Source organism: Schistocerca piceifrons, chromosome 5 (genome assembly GCF_021461385.2).
Source record: "Schistocerca piceifrons isolate TAMUIC-IGC-003096 chromosome 5, iqSchPice1.1, whole genome shotgun sequence".
Lineage (NCBI taxonomy): Eukaryota > Metazoa > Arthropoda > Insecta > Orthoptera > Acrididae > Schistocerca > Schistocerca piceifrons.
In genome coordinates, this window is record NC_060142.1 from 186,955,681 (window position 1) to 186,977,899 (window position 22,219).

General features: G+C 40.4%; 1 protein-coding gene across 1 annotated transcript; it reads left to right on the forward strand.

Moving 5' to 3' along the window:
- Positions 1-10,811: 10,811 nt before the first annotated feature.
- Positions 10,812-15,747, forward strand: LOC124799263 (chondroitin proteoglycan 2-like). Its single transcript, XM_047262826.1, has 3 exons — positions 10,812-10,834; positions 11,719-11,798; positions 14,668-15,747. Exons 1-3 carry the CDS (start codon positions 10,828-10,830, stop codon positions 15,694-15,696), a joined length of 1,116 nt encoding a protein of 371 aa, XP_047118782.1. The 5' UTR covers positions 10,812-10,827; the 3' UTR covers positions 15,697-15,747.
- Positions 15,748-22,219: the final 6,472 nt, after the last annotated feature.

Below are 22,219 nucleotides of genomic sequence, written 5' to 3' on the forward strand. Positions count from 1 at the left end.
GTTCGGTGTGGGACGGTGGTGGGGTGAGTGGAATGTAGTAGCCTGTTTTGGTGTTGTGAACCACTGAGGGCAACGGCGGTGTCGATGCTTGTCCGTTGTTTCTAGGTCCCCAGTTCCATACAGTACAATACAATACAATACAATACTTTGAGGAACTGCAGAAATCACTTCTGTTTTCCTCGATGACTTTCCGTCAATTACTACGAGCTGTGACCTCTCTGACAGGAAATCAAAAATCCAGTCACAGAGACGATATTCCGTAGTCACACAAATTCGCTAATAGCCGCTTGTGTGGTACAGTGTCAAAAGCCGTCTAGAAACCCATAAATACAGAATCAACTCGAAATTCCATCTCAATAGCACTCAACACTACGTATGAGTAAAGAGCTAGTTGTGTTTCACAAAGACGATGTTTTCTAAATCCGTGTTGACTTTGTGTCAATAGACCATTTTCTTCGAGGTAATTCATAGTGCTCGAACACAATATGTGTTCCAAAATCCTGCTGCATGATATAAGCCTGTAATTTAGTGGATTACTCCTACCACATTTTTTGAATACTGTTGTAACCTGTGCAACTTTCCAGTCTTTGTATACAGATCATTCGTAGAGCAAACGATTGTATGTGATTGTTAAGTATGCAGCTGTAGTATCAGCATATTGTTAAAGGAACGTAACTGGTATACAGTATGGACCGGAAGTCTTCCGTTTTTTAAGTGATTTAAGTTTCTTCACTACTCCTAGGATACCTACTTCTACCTTACTCCTTCCATCTAATGTGATGAATAAATTTATAAGTTTGTCTTGACCGGTTTCGACTGGTAAGACTGTCATCTTCAGATCTTGAAAAGTGCTTTTGGTTGCACGTCATGTTCCATTGTATGTTCATTACTCAGGCAATGTGAAGATTTTTTTTGGAGAGTATAATGCACATTCCACACAGATTTGAGAAAAATAAAATTACAAACAAGTTGCCACAAGTAAAATACACCTGGTGTAACTTGTCATCTCTACATATGTAGCACTCCTTTGTTGCTTTTCAGTTGTTAAAATCCACAGTATATAGAGCAGTGCGCAATTATGCCAATGTTTGAATTTAAATGACGAGAGGAACACATCTTGGAACCTTCTTACTCGTAGAACTACGTATTTCGAGTGATAAGATTCCAAGATGTGCTTCTCTCAACAAGTAAATGCAAACATTGCATAACTGTGCAGTTTCACTATTGCGCCTTGGTAGGGTCGTTTTAATGCCGTTTTTCCTTTTGGGCATTTTGTCACCATCGAGTGGCGTCTTATTCCTCCCTGAGTTACTTTCTGAACGAGTTGCTCACTTGCCTCCGTCAGTGGCAGCAGCAGCGTTTATCGATACTGGTACTGCTGTAACTTCTTTGGTGTGGCAGTTATATTTCCGTGTCATGGTGTGTGTGGCAGTCAGTCGGGCACGGAGCAGCAGTCGGGGACGGAACAGCGGTCGGGGACGAAGGAGCGTCGGGCACGGAGCTCCATGACGTGTGGACAGCCAGTATTTGCCGACCGCCGGCGACACACATGGACTATCCTACTAAAGAAGACTGGAGCGGGAACGACCGTTGTTTGGTCGTTCGGTCGGTCGTCTCGTCGGCGGACGTGTATTTGATCTTTTGGCCGTTTCCGCGTGAGGGGAGTTGGTCGGTCGCGGCGGAGCAGCGAGGATGACTCTGCGGTGTGTGATCAGGCCGGGGCCGACCCTTGGAACACTTCTGAGCACCACTCTTTGTAGTTTGTGATTGTCATTTTATTTGGTCGCAGGTACTGTGCCAGGCCCTTAGCCGTGTATTAATATTGTCTGTTTTATTTTTAGTATATGACCTTCAGCCGAACTTCATAACAACTTTAAGATTAGGCCTTCAGCCGTGTTTCATTTACAATTCTTGTTGCTCTGTATTTAGGCCTTCAGCCGATTTTGTTTCAGAATCTGTGGCTTCAATTGTAAATCTTTGTCGCGAAGGTTTCCCTTTAATTATTTTCAATTCTTGAATCGGCCTTCAGCTGTGTTCTGTAAATGTTTGTCTAAAGGTTGTTTTTAATTATTGAGTAATTGCTTGGGCCTTCAGCCGACGAGATACTTCAAGTATTCTTAAGATGTTTTTCTGTTGTACTGTGTAAAGGCATATTCTTTAAGTCTTTCTTTTCTTATGTAAAGAAAAGTTTGTAATTGGGCTTTCAGCCGTAGAATCAACTTGAATTTCCCTTAATATGGCATTTAGCGGGAAGATATTGTAATTTTACTTAAATAAGGCCTTCAGCCGTTACTCTAAATCCTGGTGTTTTAAAAGCAATCATAAAATTTATTCTGGAGAAGTTACTTGGGCCCTCAGTCGTAAATTGATCTTTGTTGTTTTAAAGAGAAAATTGTGCATTGGTTCAAGGAATAAAGTAGTGTGTGTGTTCCTGTATAACTAACAGTAATTGACCTTAGCCCCTTTCCACAAATTCATCCGCTCTCTCCTGCGAAATCAGATTTCAACTACACAGGGTTATTCACAAGAAAATGCAAATATTTTAACATGTTATTTCAGAAGTAAAACTAAATAAAAAAGTTCATATAAACATAGGTCCGCAATTGTTCAGTTACGGAGTTACGCTTAATAAGAGATTTCGCCTGAAATTTAGCAACTTCTCTAATAAGAAGCAATCGCAAAACTTTACGCAGTTAAAGTAAAGCACGATTTCAATTTTTTTGTTATTGATCTGGTGAATCTAACAAAAAACATGTCCCAGACGTGTATCTACATAGGTTTTCCAGAACATCCAGAGAAGCAAAGACGTAATTTCTCGGAATCCTCTCAGTTGGATAACGAACGCGATATTCGTTAACTGCAGCCGTAGCATTACCATCACATTTGCTATAAATAAACACCATATCGGCGTATTCCTCTGTCGTAAATTTGAAAGACAACCCTATTTCATAAATAATGTAGAAAGTACAACAGTTACTACGTGGTTTCATTTATATACACTACTATTATTATGTTCTTTCACTTAAAGTTAGGAAACAACTGAAACAACTCACTAACGGTTGCCAACAATGACATAAATATTTCTACATTCTTAATGGAAAGAAAACAAATTTTATTGTATAATAATCTTTGCTTCTCTAAATGTTCTGGAAAACTACTGCAGATATACCTTTGGGATGTGCTTTATTAGATTCACAGGCCAATAACAACAAAATAACGGAAATCGTGCTTTCCTTTAAACTCATACAGTTTTGACGTGACTTCATACCAGCGAAGTCGCTAAATTTCAGGCTAAATCTTTTATTAGACGTAATTCCATAACTAGACATTTGCAGATCTACGTTTATCTCAGTTTTTTTTATTTAGTTTTACTTGCGGAATAACACATTAAAATATTTGCATATCTACCTGAATCACCATGTATATTGTGGATTTTAACAAACGACAAGCATCAGAGGAGTAAAACGTTAGTAGACACCTCAATTTCCACAAGTTGTATTATAGCTATGTAAAATTTTACTTATGATTAACAAATCTGTAACAGTTTTGCATCGACCTTGACTATAAACAGTCTCTTTAAAGTACAGAGATACCCTATTCTCGTTTCGCGTTATGAGAAAAAAATGTTCAAATGTGTGTGAAATCTTATGGGACTTAACTGCTAAGGTCATCAGTCCCTAAGCTTACACACTACTTAACCTAAAGTATCCCAAGAACAAACACACACACACACATGCCCTAGAGAGGACTCGAACCTCCACCGACGCGTTATGAGAAACTTGAATAGAATGATGTGGTCCAGTGGCTGCAAGGTGGGTCCTATAACAGCCGATCTGCGTTTTTCTCCCCTCCTACTCTTGTTCTTGTATTCTTCTGCTCGTTTCTGGACCGTTCATTTAGCAGTACCAACGTAATCATCTTCACAATTACGTGAACTCTTGTAAATTCCTACTTCTCCCAGTAGTATGCGAGTATCTTTAGCTGACCTTATGTGTTCCTCTATATAACGGGTAGGTTAATAGATTACACATACATTCCATCTGTTCAAAATTTTTCCAATGTTTTTGGTAATGTATTTGATGTACCCTAGGAATGCCTTGGATTTCGCACACGTTTGTACATGACTATAATCTTCCCGTGGTTGTCTCAACGCCTTCTTTACCTCAGCGGACGGATATTCAGAACAATGCATTGGACCGCTAACTCAAGTCTGCGTCGGAGCACACATTTTTCTAGCTTGGACAGCCGTCTTCCTGAATGCCCTATCCAAAGTAAAAGCTCTGTAGACCTAAGAGCATGTTTAAATTTCCATCTTCATTCAAGTGAAAGATGAATCTTTTTTTAGCAACTGGTATTTTGCACGCGAGAGTAGTAGCTCAGACTTACATCGATCGTCTTAAACTTCGCAAATAATTCCATTAAGGGCAGTAATAGTTCTTCTTGTTATCTCTCAGGAGTAGATAACCCAGCGTGGAAATGAACATCCTTACTCCAAGCGCTTCTAGTAACTGTCATGTGCGTGTTACCCAATTTTAAAATCAGCAGATTACGTATATTGAGCCAAAGCTCACAAGAGATCCGACGTTTTTTGGTTGTTCCCAAGAAACTCGCATTCAAAGTAGATGCAAGAAAATGTTGTACGTTTAACGATTACGTTACTTTAATTCACTAAATTCGGTCTCATACCGCGGCAATGAACACTGAAGGAAGTGCAGTAGTTATTCAGTGAGGGTCAGGTAAGTTGCCAGTGGTCATGGTTTGTTGTCGCCTCCCTAAAACTTGGTAACGGGTGTCGTATGTGTATATACATTGCCTTGAGTGCTTGTATAACATAGCAGCCGCGCAGCGTAGCAGTGCGGTCTAAGGGGCGTCTTGATACGGTTCGCGCGGCTCCCCCCCGTCGGAGGTTCGAGTCCTCCCTCTGGCATGGCGTAAATTAGGTTAAAAGTGCGAGGCCCAGGGACCTGTGGCCTCAGCAGTTTAGTCCCATAAGACCTTACCACAAATTTCCAATAACATAGCAGCGTCGTTGTTGCTAAGGATTACTCTGGGCATCGTGACATCATTTCAAAGAAGCGTCGATGAATGAGTGGGGAAGCCGACGGACAAATTTTCGAAGTGTCATTTAGTCATCTAGTCATTAGTCTTGCCCTAGACTATGGCCTGCAGGATATTAGATTGTTTATTTGTCCACTGAGAGAAAGGAAAGATGAATAAAAATTTAAAATAGAATAAGACGGGAAGTGCCTATGCCGACACATACACCTTTCCCTACGGACAGAGGCACTGAGAGTGCTGAGCACAGAACCCCCATCTTAATTTCGGATCAATATCCTCAGTGTTACATGCCTCAACAGCAGAAAGGGTTGGTGTTTGACCTAGGACGGTGTTACAAAATATGGTGTGTTGTAAAGCAGCTCAACTGGGTACTTAACAAACGAAATTAGAGCCCCATACATCTTCATTTACACGGCGAAGATCGCAAAATATTTTATTGCCATCTCTTCGAAACTAGTTTAGTTTACTACAATGTTGAAATGGAGGGAAAAAATTACAAATTTTATCGTATTTGGTACATTGTAGTAGGACAAACAAATTAATTCATTTGAGGGTATAGACGTTGCTACGTTTATCGACGAAACAGTCACTTCTGCACGAGCAACGACTCTATACCAGCTGACAATCTACCCAAGCTGAGCCTCGATGACAGATAAGGGCATGTAAGACCTTCTAGATCTCCATTATGCACATTTTATTTATAAAGTCGTTTCGTCTGCTGCCATTAACAATTCTAAATTTGGAACTTCTAATAAAACATTCAGTGTAATTATCAAGAAAACCTCTTTGTAAAGGGAGCATAGGTATATTTGATGCTGACATTAAACGTTGTTTTACAAGTCCTGGTTTTGGTATGGTGATGGGAGTAGTCGAAGATATAGAAAACAAAATTTATTACGACATGTAGACGGTCTTGTGCAACAAATACCTGCTAGGATCGTGGGGCCGGTGAGGAAATTAATTTCCTGTATTAATAAGACACCAGAAGGTTATTCCATGCTGCATCAAACTTACGCCAGAGCCGTCAGGGGTAGTAGCTGGCTAGTAGTGGCACGAAATGGACTAACAAGCTAAAGAATGACGAGGTTCTCCAGAGACACGGTGAGGAAAGGTATGTGTGAAAAACACTGATAAGGAGAAGGGACAGGATGATAGGACATCTGTTAAGACACGACGGAATAACTTCCATGGTACTAGAGGTAGTAGACGGTAAAAATTGTAGAAGAAAACAGCGATTGGAATATATCGAGCAGATAAATGGGGAGAAAGGTCACAAGTGCTACTATACGATGAAAAGGTTGGCATAGGAGAAGAATTCGCGGTGGTCCGCATCAAACCAGTCAGAAGATTGATGACTCAAAAAATAAATGTAAAGAAATAAATAAACAACAACTAGTGGTATGACTTTTTCTCGGCCACCCAAGAGCACACGGTTCGAGCAGGTGGGATATCAGGTGAACATGCCGGCTGGAATAACATTTCTCAGATGGTGTCGCATCGACTGTGAGGACATAATCAAAAAGACGTCCCATGAAAGAATCAACCGAATGGGCTGAAACTGGAAGAGGTGAAGTACATTTACAGACAAACAAATCATAATGATTCCAGGAAAATTGGAGGATTTATTCAACAGAAAGAACTTTTCAAAATGAACAAGTCAATAACGTGTTAGTCCACCTCTGTCCTTTTGGAATCAGTTACTGAGCTTGGCACTGGCCTTGCTGCTGTGGGCTACGTGCTAAATCCAGTCCAATAGGCGTGTTTAATTGTCAAATCCCGAACTGATTGGAGAGCACTGCCCATAATGCTCCAAGGGTCTTAATTGGGGGAAAGATCCGTTGGCTTTATTGGTCGCGGTAAGGTAAAGCAAGGACGACGACCATCAGTAGAAACTCTTGCCGTTTGCAGTCGGTTTTTATCTTGCTAAAATGTAAGCCCAGGATGGCTTACCTTTAAAGGCAACAAATCGGGGCCAAGAATATAGTCAATGTACCTCCGTACTGAAAGCCAAAGTGGTAAAACTATGAAATAAAATGGCCCCCCAGAGACTATCACTGCTGATTGTCGATCAGTTTTTCAGGCGACAGTTTGGTGTACCACCTTTGTCTGTGGCGTTGCTGGTCATCGGGTATCAATTCCTAGCGGGACTCATCGCTGCAGATATTTCTACTCCAGACAATGAGATTCCATTCCGAATGTACCCAACACCCCTGCAGTCGGGCTTTCTGGCCTACAGAGGTCAATGGTAGTTGGCGCATGGGGCGCCGTAAACTCAGCCCTCTTTCTGTGAGCCGCCTATTAGTGATCCTTGTAGTCGCTGAAGCAAAAGTCAGATCAATGATAATGAGGAATGCGGGGTTCTGAGTGATTCTCTGACGTCTGCTCGGTCTAGGTCGACCATTTCCTTCTTCACTTTGTATTTGGCCTTTTTACTTTACGATATTTATTATATAATTAATTTATTTTTTTGGGTCATTACTCTTCTGAATAGTTTGATGAGAGCCGCCATGAATTCCTCTCCTGTGCCTACATTTTCATCTCAGAATAACACTTGCAACCACTGTCTTCAGTTACTTGCTGAATACATTTCAGTCTCTGTCTTTCTCTACTGATATTACCATCTACAGCTCCATCTAATACCATGGAAGCTGGTCTCTGATGTCTTAACAGATGTCATCCTCTCCCTTCTTCTTGTCCATGTTTTCCACATATTCCTTTTCTCTTCAATTCTGCGCAGAATCTCCTCATTTCCTACCTTACCACTCCAACTGACTTTCAATCTCCGTGTGTAGCACCACATCTCAGACGCTTCGATTCTCTTATGTTCCGGTTTCCCCAAAAGTCCGTGTTTCACTATTATCCTATGCTGTGCTGCAAACGCACATTCTCAGAAATTTTGTCTCGAGTTAAGGCCTATGTTTCATACCGGCAGAATTTTCTTGGCCAGGAATGCCCATTTTGCCAGTGCTAGACTGCTTTCGATGTCCTCCTTGCTCCGTTAGTCACGTTTATTTTGCTGCCTTGCCAGCAGAGTTCCTTAATAATTTCATCTACTTAATGATGTTAATTTTCTCGCTGTTATCATATCTCCTACTTCGCATTACTTTTACCTTTCTTCTAGTTACTCTCAATTCACACTCTGTACTCATTAGCCATTGATTCGATTCGGTAGACCATGCAGTTCTTCTTCATTTTCATTGACGATAGCAATGTCATCTGTGAATCGTAGCCCACATCTCGTGGTCGTGCGGTAGCGTTCTCGCTTCCCACGCCCGGGTTCCCGGGTTCGATTCCAGGCGGGGTCAGGTATTTTCTCTGCCTCGTGATGGCTGGGTGTTGTGTGCTGTCCTTAGGTTAGTTAGGTTTAAGTAGTTCTAAGTTCTAGGGGACTGATGACCATAGATGTTAAGTCCCATAGTGCTCAGAGCCATTTGAACCATTTTTTTGTGAATCGTATCACTGATATCCTTTCACATTGAACTTTTATCCCAACGCGGTTTACCCATTGTTGCCAACATCGTCCAATAGTGGTATCGCTCCTATTGAATTTTCCAAAGTTTCGCCGATTACTCCATCCGTCTTCTTTGAACCCAACTACATGTCCTCTCTCGAATGTTGACATCTACATATATAGTCCACGAGCCGGTCTGTTAGGCATTGTTACTATCTACCTGAGTAAATGGAATGGAATTTACGAAGACTTTATGCCCTGGAATCAGTATGACTCCCGTTAGTGCATTGTTTTCCTGTCTTAGAATGTGTTTTTCCCTCACTCAATGTTTGTGACGTATGTCTATAATTCAGTATTCCCGACGAAACAGAATGTCCGTCATCTCTGGCGCTAATCCACGAGGGCGTTAACATCTTACATGTCGTTGTATCCGAAACTTTTGAACCCCCGTTTCCACATTAGCATAACTGACGAGCAAAGCGAGCAGCAATATCGTGGTACGGTGAATCACTGTCTCAACACGTCATTTTCCTACTGCAGACCAAGCCTGATTCGTTCTGGTAGACGTTTCTGCTTCCTACACGAGACTTAGCATCAGCTTCATTAACGACCAGATATCTATTGCGTCTTGGAATGACAACGTTTGCATTGTTTCTGCTCATAAGTAGCATGTAAAAGCTGTCGCTTATGACTACTTTGTACACTATATGGAAGTTTCACGTTTGTTATGTGCCATCTACATTGTAGTGTAATTTAATGACGTGCATGGTAGTTAGGAAACCACATGACATGTTAGGTTACACAAATTAATTTTGTCTCTTGAGGCGAGACAGTCCACAGAAAACGTTTCAAAGCTGTTTGCAGGACAGAGGAAAAAGGAACCAAAACATCTGCTACAAAGGAATAGGGTAGTGTGTGCTTATCAACTGTCAGACAGCATAGTAGCAAGGAGTGCCACACAGTTAGTATGCAGTTAATTCAGTATTTGTGCTGTGACCGTTGGGCACTGATGAAGCTTCTACGCAAGTCGCACAGGGTCTGCTCTCGCAACAGGTCAATGTGGTCATAAATGTACTCCATTTGATTATACAATGACAGCTATCTTTGTGTCTTCTTGCTGTCAGTTTCCTCATTTTAGTCTGAGATTAACGTTGCGGTATAGAGCCACAGTCAATTATATTTGCTTAAGTAAAGGGTTCGCCAACATCGTGTTTCCAGCACTGTTGTGCTTAATTTAAGGTACATGATTAGAATTACCTCTCAAATGGTGTTTACCTATGGCTTTGCTTGTAGATCCCGAAGATTATAGTGGAAAATGGTCCAAGCCATTTTAGTTCCCATACACTCGTATTAGAGATTCTATGAGGGCGCGCTGAAAAGAAATGCCTCCGAATTTTTCAAGCGAAGCATCTTCAAACTGTTTAAATAAAACGAACGTTATTAAGAATCCACAGCTTCGTTTTTCATCTTTATTCTTCCTTCGAGGCTAGAGGGTTCCGAATTGTAGCGTGTAACATGGCAGGTAACATGGCAGTGAGTAACTTAGCTATGGTGGTGTGTGACAAACGCCTTGTTGTAATCGAGTTTAAAATTCCAAGAGTTCGTCCAAACATGGAGCACATTCCTCCTTCAGCATCGCAACGCCACACCACACAAGAGCTCTGTGACCTCTGCAACAATCCGATGTCTTGAGTTCACTGTCATCGATCATCCTTCATAAAGTCCCGAATTAGCCCCATCCGTGTTTCATCCCTTTCCAAAACTTACAGAACACCCTCGTGGAATTCACTTTGAAAGTGATGAAGCAGTGCAAGCAGATGTGACGTTGTGGCTCCGTCAACAAAGCCAAATACTCTACAGTGATGGTATTATCAAATTTGTCTCTCGTTGGGAGAAATGTGTTCGTCGACAGGGTGACTATGTTGAGAGATAAATATGTAGGCATGAGGGAGAAAACACAGCATGTTAATATCATTTGTTTTATTTAAAATCCCCAAGCGTTTTCACACATAGACAATTACTTTCAGTACGCCCTCTTAGAATTTAACACGTCCTGTGACAGGCAGAATTATAGATGACGCTATCAGGAAATTACACATGTTCTCACCTTGTGCAACAGCAGTTGACAGTGTCAGATAAGAAATGACTGCATCTAGACGAATGCGTTGTCCACAATGGCAGATTTGTTTCTTATCTGCGACGCTGACGTTCGTATGGTTGTGTCTGACGAACGAAGATAGCCCGTTGAGGGATTATTTAAGCGGTACGAATGTAAGTCTAAGCCACCTTTTGCGGACAGTAACGTGACTTGAGCAAACATGAGAGGTAAGATCCAATTGCCGTGATATTGGCCCTTTTTTCACTTTGATATAGCTTCTGCTTGGTTAGAAAGTATACCACGAATAAATAAACTTATATTCTCGAATAGAGCTGGTACCAAAATGTTCACATGACTGTGTGCTGCGTTGTGTATTGTGGTTTCTCTGGGTAACGTATCTCAGATATTTATTTAGTAAGTAAGGGAGTTGATTTATTCTACTGTATATCTCTAAAGCAACAGCTGAAATAAGCTTCAATATAGCCGACAAAAACAGATACTGAGAACTCTGAAAGCATGTATACGTTTAGGTAACAAGCAAACTTAGAACATCTAAATGCAGTGCGCTCTTTTATCTAAGTATAAAATATTGAAACTAGTAACACAGACAAGGCTAAGCGACATTTGTCTCGTGCACAATAGCGATAGCGTGTATTGCGGAACAATTCAAACGATATCTAATGTTTGCTAATTATGATTTGTAACAGACTACGAATACCACTGTATTTTATTACACTGCATGTTCAGTAAGCCCATTGCTAACTTTTAACGTCCCGTCGGTCATGATTTCATTAAATTCTTATGCTAGTTGAGTTTATAAAGAATAGAGAAGTATGCCGAACGTTGAATATGACAAGGAAAACCTTCTGCCGAACGATGTTAATTTTATGGGATGTTACAAGTACGAGTACAACTCATTCTGTCACACTTAGAGGAATGTGGGATGAGCACTGAGGCTTCCCAAGAGTATTGCTCACATCGAAAGAGCAAATCGTCGAAACTTCTTAGCTTTACTTAAAACGAAACTTTCGCACAGAGCAACAAATAAATGAATTAAGTGTTAGCAAGCTTGTGTTATACGATGCGTGTTACATCGTGCTTTACTTTTCAGGATTTCCACTACTTGTGACCGTCTTGCTAGCGGCCTTGGTTGGAAGCAGCAGTGCAGCTTCCATCCGAAAGGTGACTGTGGTAAGTGTATCCAGCAACCTGCATATTATGTTGTGTGTTCTTTAGTAAGAAACCTGTCGCTCAGTTGATGTAATCGATTCCAAATGTGGGTGTGTGTACAGAATTATTATTCTAATCATTCAGTATGCTAGCCAGCAGTTTACCAGTATTAACGTAGTATTATTAATATTTGCTTTCTCTAAATCCAAACTGCATGAGTGATAATTGCCAAAGATGAAATAGTTCTGCTAAATTTATTTCATAGAATATTCTCGGTCCGATTGTTTCAGGAAAATAGCTGTTAATTTAAAATAATATCCAAATTGTGAATTCATTTAAAGGCTGAGTCTAATCTGCTATTATTTGTTATCTAATGCAATACTTCTACAATTATATTCAGTCGTTGAGACAAAAAGAAATTGCGATAAAAGGGTTAATAACCTTTATACGTAAAGGGTGTTTAGAAATTCGCATTACAACAACTGGTAGACGCGAGTGAATGTGTAATATTTAAAATTGAAACCTATATGTGAAAACATACGTTTACGTGCTACAGCAGTTTGCAAACATGTTGGTAACGCGACCACTTTTACAAATAATTGGTTGGCAGGACACAGGACATCATTTGTTTCACAATTACACTTATTAATAGCCAACGAAATTGCTCGTTTTCTCATTCGTGAGTTCTGTTCAAGGTGATGCAGTACAGCCTCTTCCTATTCGAATGTGCGGCGTCTCCTTCGTGTAGCACAGTCACGTCAGCTGACGGTGAAGGTACCATTTCACGAAGTCGTTGCGTAATTGTTGCGCAAAGGGTTAAGATGAGTTCTGACGTTGTGGAAAAGCGATCTTGACCAAGGCGACGAGCATCGCTTCCCCTACCGCGAGCTTCGCCATTCAGAAGGATCCATCGATGTAATACGCAAACGTGTACTAAACTACACTGCTCTGTCACAGACATTTGACTGAGGCTCGAACCGGATCAAAGAGGCAGAACAGACGTCAAATGACATCAGCCAATACGACATTACAGTCCACCCCCCCCCCCCCCCCCTCCTCAACATGACTACCCTGTAGCACACCTACCTAACAAACATGTGTTCAAACAGCTGTAGCAAGGAAATGGTATGTTTCCGAAAATCGGTTCCTATTCATAGATTATGTACTCACTCCCATCAACAAAAGGTAGAATTTCGTAATGAGAGTTCACGAACACCCTGTAACAGAGTAAAATATTATAGGAATGGAATGATTATACACTGCAGGAACATGGATGTTGTTACCTTTCCCTTAGTTAAGTTCTGTGTCTTACTGAACACGGAATTTGAATTTCACAAGATTAAAAAGAGAAGCTATAATATGTTTTCGCATGTTGTTGGATGTACGTTTAGTGACAGTTGTAAGAAAATAACCATGAATTACCGAGTCGGAATTGTCTACAGTATGACATTTGAGGTCGAAGTCAGTTTTCGCTGGTATTCTTGTCTTCCATTCTTATGAGAAAGCAGTGTCTTGAAGGCTGCTATGTCACAAATTCTCGCTATAATATGCTATGTCCTCTCTCTCGACCATCTTCTATGGTATCGATCAGCAAGAAAAAGTGTTATATTTTCTTGCAGGCAGTAAGAATATACCACCAAGGTAAGCACTGTGCCACTACTACTTAACAAAAAGTTATAAGCTAACTTGTTACACTAATATAATACTATATTTAGTATTATGAACATTACAGATACAGACTTAAATGTTGGTCATATACAGTTGGTGAAACACTAACAGCTGAAGAATTTTCGTAAATGGTTCCATCCTATATACGATAATATTATTTCCGTGAAATAACACTGAACGTAGATCTGTATTTGTATATGATGAATCACAGCTCCACTGACAAAATTTCGAAGATAATCAGAGATATTTTCTGAATAGTTTGACGGAAGAGACAAGTATGGTCTGGTGGCACTTTACAGAGTAATACTGTGATTGTGATTTATTCTGTCGATTACACAATACACGTACAATTGTTCGGCAGTTCCTTCACACAGACACCAAAGGCGCTTATATACTGATGTTATTGCTGTAGATGCAGGAACATCGTTTTTAGGACTGTTTTCCACTGCATTGAGTGGACCCAATAAAGAGATGCATATCTGGAAACTCTCTGCCAGTAAACGTATTCATAGTAATATGTATAACTGATAATTTACAGTCAACACTCATGAAAAAACAAAGGTGAATCGGACGCAAGCAGTAAAAATCACGCTTCAGGGCGAATAGTAGGCATTAATTTTATCAACATAAGTATCAATAGTGAATGCACGAAGTTTTCTTTTCAAATAAGTCACACAGCACAACATCCTATATTTCCACAATGGTGCAAGTAATTTCAGTGCAGTGCAGATACAAAGGTAAACGGAGATAAAAAAAAGAATAAATGAAAAACACCAGTTTGCTTTTGTTCTACAATATTAGTTTTATTGTTAACAAGGCCATCTTCAGACATTTACTCAAACTCGTAAGCCGAAAACCGTTTAACAATAAAAGGCCATCTTCAGACATTTACTCAGACTCGTAAGGCGAAAACCGTTCAACAAATAAACTAATATTGTAGAACAAAAGCAAACTGGCGATTCTCATTTATTATAATGTTGCTCTAGCAAGAACTGACAGAAGAATCTGTCAACATGACAAAAAAAAAAAAAAAAAAGACAGGCGAACTGCTATATTTCTTTAGCGATTCTCTGAAAGCCACAAGCCACTGTACCAAAATATTCTGAAAGTAATCCTAGACAAACGAGGAGATATTGACGATAGAAATAACCCTGTGTATTGCTAATAGAATATAATGATAATGAAAATCCAGCAATACTAACAAATACGCAATTTCTTTCAGATGAGTGCAACTTGCAAGGGAGCTTCTGGGCCATTTCCGAACCCAGACAGCTGCAGAAGCTTCCTACAATGTGAGCCATCAGGCGTTGCAACGGTCATCCCATGCCCAGCAAACCTCGAGTTTAATCCAAATCTGAAGGTGTGTGACTTCCCAGAGAGAGCTGGTTGCTCCTCATCACCGTCTCCACCAGCTGACGACGACAATGGAAATGGTGGAGGATCAGATGATAACGGAGGCGCTTCACCAGATCCACCATCTGGCGACGCCCCCACCTGTCCCCCATGGAATCCTAATGACGTCACCCAGCTGCCCAATCCGAATGACTGCAGCAGCTTCTACAAGTGTGACGAAAACGGCGTAGCCTGGGTCATCGAATGCCCAGCCGGTCTCGAATACAATGCAGAGCTGAGAGTGTGTGACTACCCAGAAAATGCTGGTTGCTCATCATCTGCACCAAGCAACCCATCTGATGATACACCTTCTGAGGGGGGTGAAGATAACGGAAATTCAAATGGGGGTAATGATGTGAGTCCAAATCCACCAGCTGGAGATGCTCCTACTTGTCCAGCTTGGAATCCAAACGACGTCACACAGTTGCCCAATCCCAGTGACTGCAGCAGCTTCTACAAATGCGACGAGAATGGTGTGGCTTGGCTCATACCATGCCCAGCTGGACTCGAGTACAATGCGAAGCTGAGGGTATGCGACTACCCAGAGAGTGCTGGTTGCTCATCGTCTGCTGATCCAAGTAACCCATCTGGCGACGATTCCTCTAATGGTGGTCAAGACAACGGAAATACTGGCTCTGGTAATGGCGAAACCCCACAGGAACCAGCTGCAGATGCTCCCACATGCCCACCTTGGAATCCGGATGACGTCACCCAATTGCCTAACCCCAGCGACTGTAACAGCTTCTACAAGTGCGACGAGAACGGAGTTGCCTGGTTGATCCCTTGCCCAGCAGGACTGCAGTACAATGCCGAGCTGAGGGTGTGCGATTACCCTGCAAACGCCGGATGTTCCGTCTAACATGAATAACCCTCCATTAAGACAATATTTGTGTAATCACCCAGTGTTCAGCCATCAAATGTTTGACTCAAAGCATGTTTGAAGAGTTCTTTGTTGAAATATCTCAGCTGTCCGCCTACAGATACTGAGGTTATGATGAAATGTGTTAAGTTCTCTATGGATTACATCTGATAATTGAATGGAATAAAATTATGATGAACAAGACATATTCTTATCTAACCTTTCCTACTAATTATCCCATCATTTTGTGTGTTGAAATGAAATCTAAATGAAGAAATGAAATAACTTTGATGTAGCTGTATGTCTACGAAATAACGTATGCAGAATTTTGATCTAAGAGCTTATCTTTGTATATTAAGGAAAATGTCCTGACAGAGTCGCCCAGCCCATACCGAAACTTGAAGTTTGAAGAGGGCATCGTTTAGGAAGACATTTTCCGAAATGCCACCCATTAGAGGGTGAAATAGAATGAAATGGTTTTTGAAAATATCTCCCTAATAACGCAAGTTTGAAGCTAGAACTGCGAAAACTGGTAGTTGGTTCCTTGGTCAGAAATTAGTCATTGGTCATTTTTGGGTATTTAATTCGTATTTGGGTGAAATAGTGGGTGACAGCTTATTTACAAAACAATTCATTATGAAAGTACTATCAAACCATTTCCAAAGATACATCTATGGAAACTGGTATTTGACTTCTTGGTTAGAAATAAAAATCGTGTTTTTAAGGGTTTTTGGAAAGTGTATTTCTAACAGGATGAATTGGGGGATGAAAATATTTATGAAAATATTTCGTTATACGAGCATTTTTAAAAGTAAACCTAAAAAAAATTTTTGGTTTCTCAACTGGAAAAATAAAATTAAAGTTTCAGTATTTCTGGAAATTCAAATCGTAATAGGGTAAGATAGGACTTGACTGATTTACTGACTCATCATCGACCAGCCCAAGCTGCCAAGGACAGGAAATTGAAATTTGGACAGGATGCTTATCTTGTACTGCATGAATGATTCAGTAACAGATTGTTCGAAGTTGCATCCCTAAGAGGATGATATGTGGGACGACAGATTTACTGAAAGTATGTCGGGCTTAATTAAATTTTGAAGCCAAAACCACGAAAATTGATCTTTGGTTTCTCAGCCAGAAATAAAAAAATTCATACTTCAGAAACTTCAGGAATTCAATCACTAAGAGGATTGAGGAGTGGGTGAAAATTTGTTTTGAAAATACATTGTTATGAAAGATATACTAAGCATTTTTAAAGCTATATTTACGAATAATGGTATTTGATTTGGAATAATTCTGGAAATTCAACCTCCAAGGGGGGTGAAATAGCGGATGAATTTTTAAAAATATATTATTAAATAAAAATTTGGAAGTTAGAGCTAAGAAAATTTGTATTTGGTTCCCTACTTAGAAATAAAGATTAATGGGTTTCATTGTTTTTCGAAATTTAACGCCTAAGGACGAAATTAGGGCATGAAACTTATTTCGGAGATATTGCATCACGGAATCACTTTCGAAACAAAATCTTTGAAAACCAGTATTTGGCTTCTCGGCTGGAAACAATGAAATATGTGTTTCAGTGTATTTTGGAAATTAAACCTCTTAAGTGGTAAAACAGGGGATGAAAATTTGAATGAAAATATTTAATTATATCAAAACGTATATAAAGCTAAAGCTATGAAAATTGTTGTTTGACTTCTAAGGAAATATAGGTTAGGAAATGAAAGTATCACCGCTAAGATTCAAAGGGCGGGTTTAAGAGAGACCTCTGACTCCAGCTACCAGAATTGCTTTTTGATCAGAAGTACATTAGGAAAGGAATCCGGAAGCTCCGAGGCTACTCCTACAATCATTTCCTTCTACATCCATTTACACATCGCATACCTCTCAAAACAGCACTGCGAATAATATTCCAAAGACCTTTCATGATGTCCGCCACATTCGGATAACGCCACCTCCGTAGTAATTTTGTGTCACAAGCAGCAGTGCTCTCTAACAAAGCACACGAAAGCCAATATAACGATCTTTACTAATTAAAAATGTGAAGAAGTATTGTTTACCTTCTTTTTGTCTGTTTTGTCACATGGGAAGTGCCTTATTAGACTCAGTGAATGGAGCTGGTACACAATCTAGTGAGCCCCTGTTTACATGGTTATTTCTATTCTGTCAGTAGTGGGTCAAATGAAGTGGAATGATCTGGAGCAACAGCTGGCGATGAAACAACCCCAGGCAGTTTACGGGTACCTTGCTATTATAGCTATTTAAGAGATGACTGTTAATTTCTGGCTTAATGGGTGTAAGATATATTTTTCGAAATAATATAATAAGAAATATTAATAAAAAGTAAAAATTGTAAGAGGACTAACTTTTGCTTGATAGGTTATCGGACAAATGTAAGACGTACATAGAAGATTTGTAAAGCTTAGTTCCTCTCAGTCCAGGAAAAAGAAGCTGATATTTGTGTCAACTCTTGTTATATTATATTCCCACATGCATTCCAGCCAATGTACTCACTTGAGAAGTATCTCGCCGTTTACATCTTCACCCACTCATGGCATGCCACCCAACATTATTTTGAGACAAGGAAGGATATCATAAGTCAATCTGGTCAACGACGAAAGGGTCATATTCCAAATGATATTCCGAAATACTTGACCAATGATGTTGAGATTGCGTTGTTACTAGGTGACTTACTTTTTCACAGTTTCGTCACCTGGATGAGCTCGAGTTGTCCAGGCACGTTGGGGACATGTTAGATGATGATCAGTTCAACGTCAGGAAAGGTAGAGGCACTACTGAGGCAGTTCTGATGTTGCAGCTGATAATGGAAGCAAGATTGACGAAATCTCGTGACACCTTCATAAGAATTGTCGACCTGGAAAAAGGTGCGAAAAACAGGTGTAAGCTGTAGGGAAAAACAGGCAATACATAACATGTACAAGAATCAAGAGGGAACGAGGAATCGAGAAAAAGGTGTTAGCGCATAACGGGGTGTAAGTCAGGGATGTAGTCATACGCTCCTGCTTTTCGATGTATACATCGATAAAGGAAAGACGGAAATAAAAGAAACACTCAAGAGAGGAAGTACACTTTAAGATGAAAGGGTAATAATGATACGACTCACTGTTGGCAATGCTATCCTCAGTGAAAGTGAGGGAGTATTACAGAATCTGTTGAATGGAATGTACGGTCTAAAGAGTACAGAATATGGATTATGAGTAAATAGAAGAAGCAGCTGAAACGGAACAGCAAGAAGTTTAACATCAGAACTGGGGATCAGAAATTTGATGAAGTTAAGGAATTCTGCTACCTAGGCAGCAAAATAACTAACGATGTACGGAGCAAGGTGGACATCCGGAGCAGCACTGGCAGAAAGGGCATTCCTGGTCAAGAGAAGGCCATAGTTTGACGGAGAAATTTCTGAGAATGTACATTTGGAGCACTGCATTGTATGGTAATGAAACATGGACTGCGGGAACCCGTACTAAAAGAGAATCGAAGCATTTGAGATGTGGTGCTACAGACGAATGTTGAAAATTAGGTGGAGAGGTCTGGTATAAGATGGGAAGATTTATAGCAGAATAGGAATATACGGAAAACAATGGCAAGAAGAAGGGACAGGAAGATAGGATGTACGTTACGACATCAGGGAGTAACTTGCATGGTACTAGAGCGAGCAGTAGAGATTAAAAACTACAGTCGAAAACTGACATTACCAATACGTGCAGAAATTAGTTGAGGATATAGGTTGCAAGTGTTACTCCAATGCGAAAATATTGGTAGTAGAGGAATTCATGGCGGGCCGCATCAGACTAGTCAGAAGACTGACGACTCAAAAAAGAAAAAGAAAACTTTATTCACGATAATTTCGCGCTTTTTTGCGTAATTCACTTAGTATTCTGTCCCGAATCGATTTTAAAAAATCACAGTATGTTTGATTTCCTGTGTTGTGAATAACTGATACGGTGTGTTTGCTAGGTCAACCTATCAAAAATCAAATGAGTTTGCATCTGTATAGTATCTGAAAAATGTCACATTACCGCCTAGTATATATCGCTTGTATTATCTAAATTTTACAAGCTTTGTCCGAGGTCACAGATGTGTACCTTCTCTAATTAATACCCGCAAAGAGAAGAAGTTACGTCATTTACTACTTCTATTACATGAAGCACATTTCTCCAAAGGTGATTTTCCCTCTTGTCACGAATCTCCAGCGTTATTGTTGCACTACTTTTAAAGACGCACAGAGGATACCGAATTACGCAGTATGACTAACTTTCTGACTGTCTCTGACGTGTGTACTGCAGGCTACTTTTAAAATTTGTACGTTATAAGACATAGATTCAAGATTACTGTTGGTATAAAGAAACGACGCACCTTACCGTGAGTCACAGATGTATCAGATGTTATCTAAACAGCAAGAGAACGCGTCCCGAGATCTGTCTGTCGACACTTTTCCGTGTACAAATATCTGAATCCTGATTTATGCCACAGTTGTTATATGAAGCAAAAATCAGGATTTAGATATTTATAAAAGGAAAAGAAATAGCTACGACAGCAAAAAGCAGATATTATCTTGAGGAGTATAGGACATACACTTTTTCAGGCACGCGTTTTCCACTTGTTAAACCGATAATATGCTGCTAATTTATAAATACGTAGTATCAAGTCAGTTTAGGTAGTTTTTAAATTCAGATCTCTTCACTTCCATTCATGGACACTATTTCATACATCTTGAAAGGCTTATGATAATGCCAAATATTATGATCCAAAATTTCCAATCTTTTGGTTAACAGAACAATACCTTACTTACTTGCTACATCCTCGAATGAATACGTAATTAGTCAGATAAAAAAATTCCTGTAGTTTCAAAGAGACAGCAGAGAGCTGTAGCTTCTGGTGGTCACATATATTTCCAAAGTATATATGACGGTACAAAAGGTGCAACAGACCATTAGGGTTTTAAGATCAGCAGATGGTTATGGAGATTATTGTGTAAGACCGTACGAGGTATTGAATGAGCAATGGGTCCAGGCCAGGTGACTGAAACCGCTGGTGCTTATTAACTAAGAGCTGCTTGGCGCTTCGCTGTTGATAGTGTTACCTCGAAAAGTAAAGTACAATCGTCTGTGATGTGCACCCTGTTTCTATTTCATAGTTTACTGTGAAACTGGGAGCATTGTTAGTGGGAGGAGCTTCCAGACATTCATTTAATATGCGATGCAGCAGCCTGAATTACCAGCAAAAGCTAAATGAAGCTCGTAATATCTACCGCGAAAGAGAAAAATCTGCAAGAATATTGGTCGTTTAAGTCACAAGAGTCCAACAAAGAATTGACCGTAGAGTATAATTTGAGATTTTGTTGGATCGTGTGTAAGACGATTCATGAAGTAAACCCCATCAGTGTACGAGTTACAACATTTTTTTTATGTGTCGTCTGCAGACTACCCGTCAAAGTACCTTTGGAAAGCAGGCTTCGGACAGTGAAGGGAACTTAGGACTACAGTTTGGACAGTAATGATGAACATAAATTTACGTCTGCAGCATCTACATCCACACTCTGCAAACCACCTTAGGAAGTCTGGCGCTTTGTGTAAAACTGACATTCACCTCCATTCTCGTCCCAGCCCCTTGTAGTGGACGGTAAGAAAGATTAAGGGTCAATTGCTGTGTGAGTTCGCACCCCTCCGATTTTACCCTCGTAGCTATTTCGCTGAATACATTCGCTGACTCTTCTAAGAAGGTACTGTCTCAGAATTTTAACAGGGTACAACACCGTGATGTAGAACGCTTCTCCAATGCAATTTGATGAGCATCTCCGTGACTTTATGACGCTTACGGTGACGAAACACACTGCTATACTTTGCATCTCCCGAATTTCCTATACCTATCTGTAGCAGAAGGACGAGCAGTATTCAAATATTTTCATTCTTCTGTTCAGTCTGCATATATACGTCATAGGGTCTGAGACTTGAGCAGATTTCTGGAACCGTATAGTTTCATTTGATTAAAGCACCTGTGTATGGGTTTCAGTCAGGATCCCCCATTCTGCTCGATGCTGTGTCACTATTCCAATGCAGTCGGAAAGCCTCCCCGTTGTGGCCGAGCGGTTCTAGGCGCTTCAGTCTGGAACTGCGCGACAGCTACGGTCGCAGGTTCGAATCCTGCCTCGGGCATGGATGTGTGGGATGTCCTTAGGTTTGTTAGGTTTAAGTAGTTGTAAGTTTTAGGGGACTGATGACCTCAGATGTTAAGTCCCATAGTGCTCAGAGCCATTTGAACCATTTGAATTTTGAACCATTTTTCGATTCTATAATTATAACCAACACTACACAAGCCTCCGCAATATTTTAGAGTTAGGGGCTTCAGTGGGAATTTGGAATGAGGACGGATGTGCGGTAGGGTGGATTGTGCAGTTGTGCAAACTCACTGTGCCAGCCTGGAACAGTGGCTAAGCGCGTCTGCTTCTCGAGCGAGAGATACAGATTCGAATCCCGGCCTTAGTACAACTTCAAAACTCGTC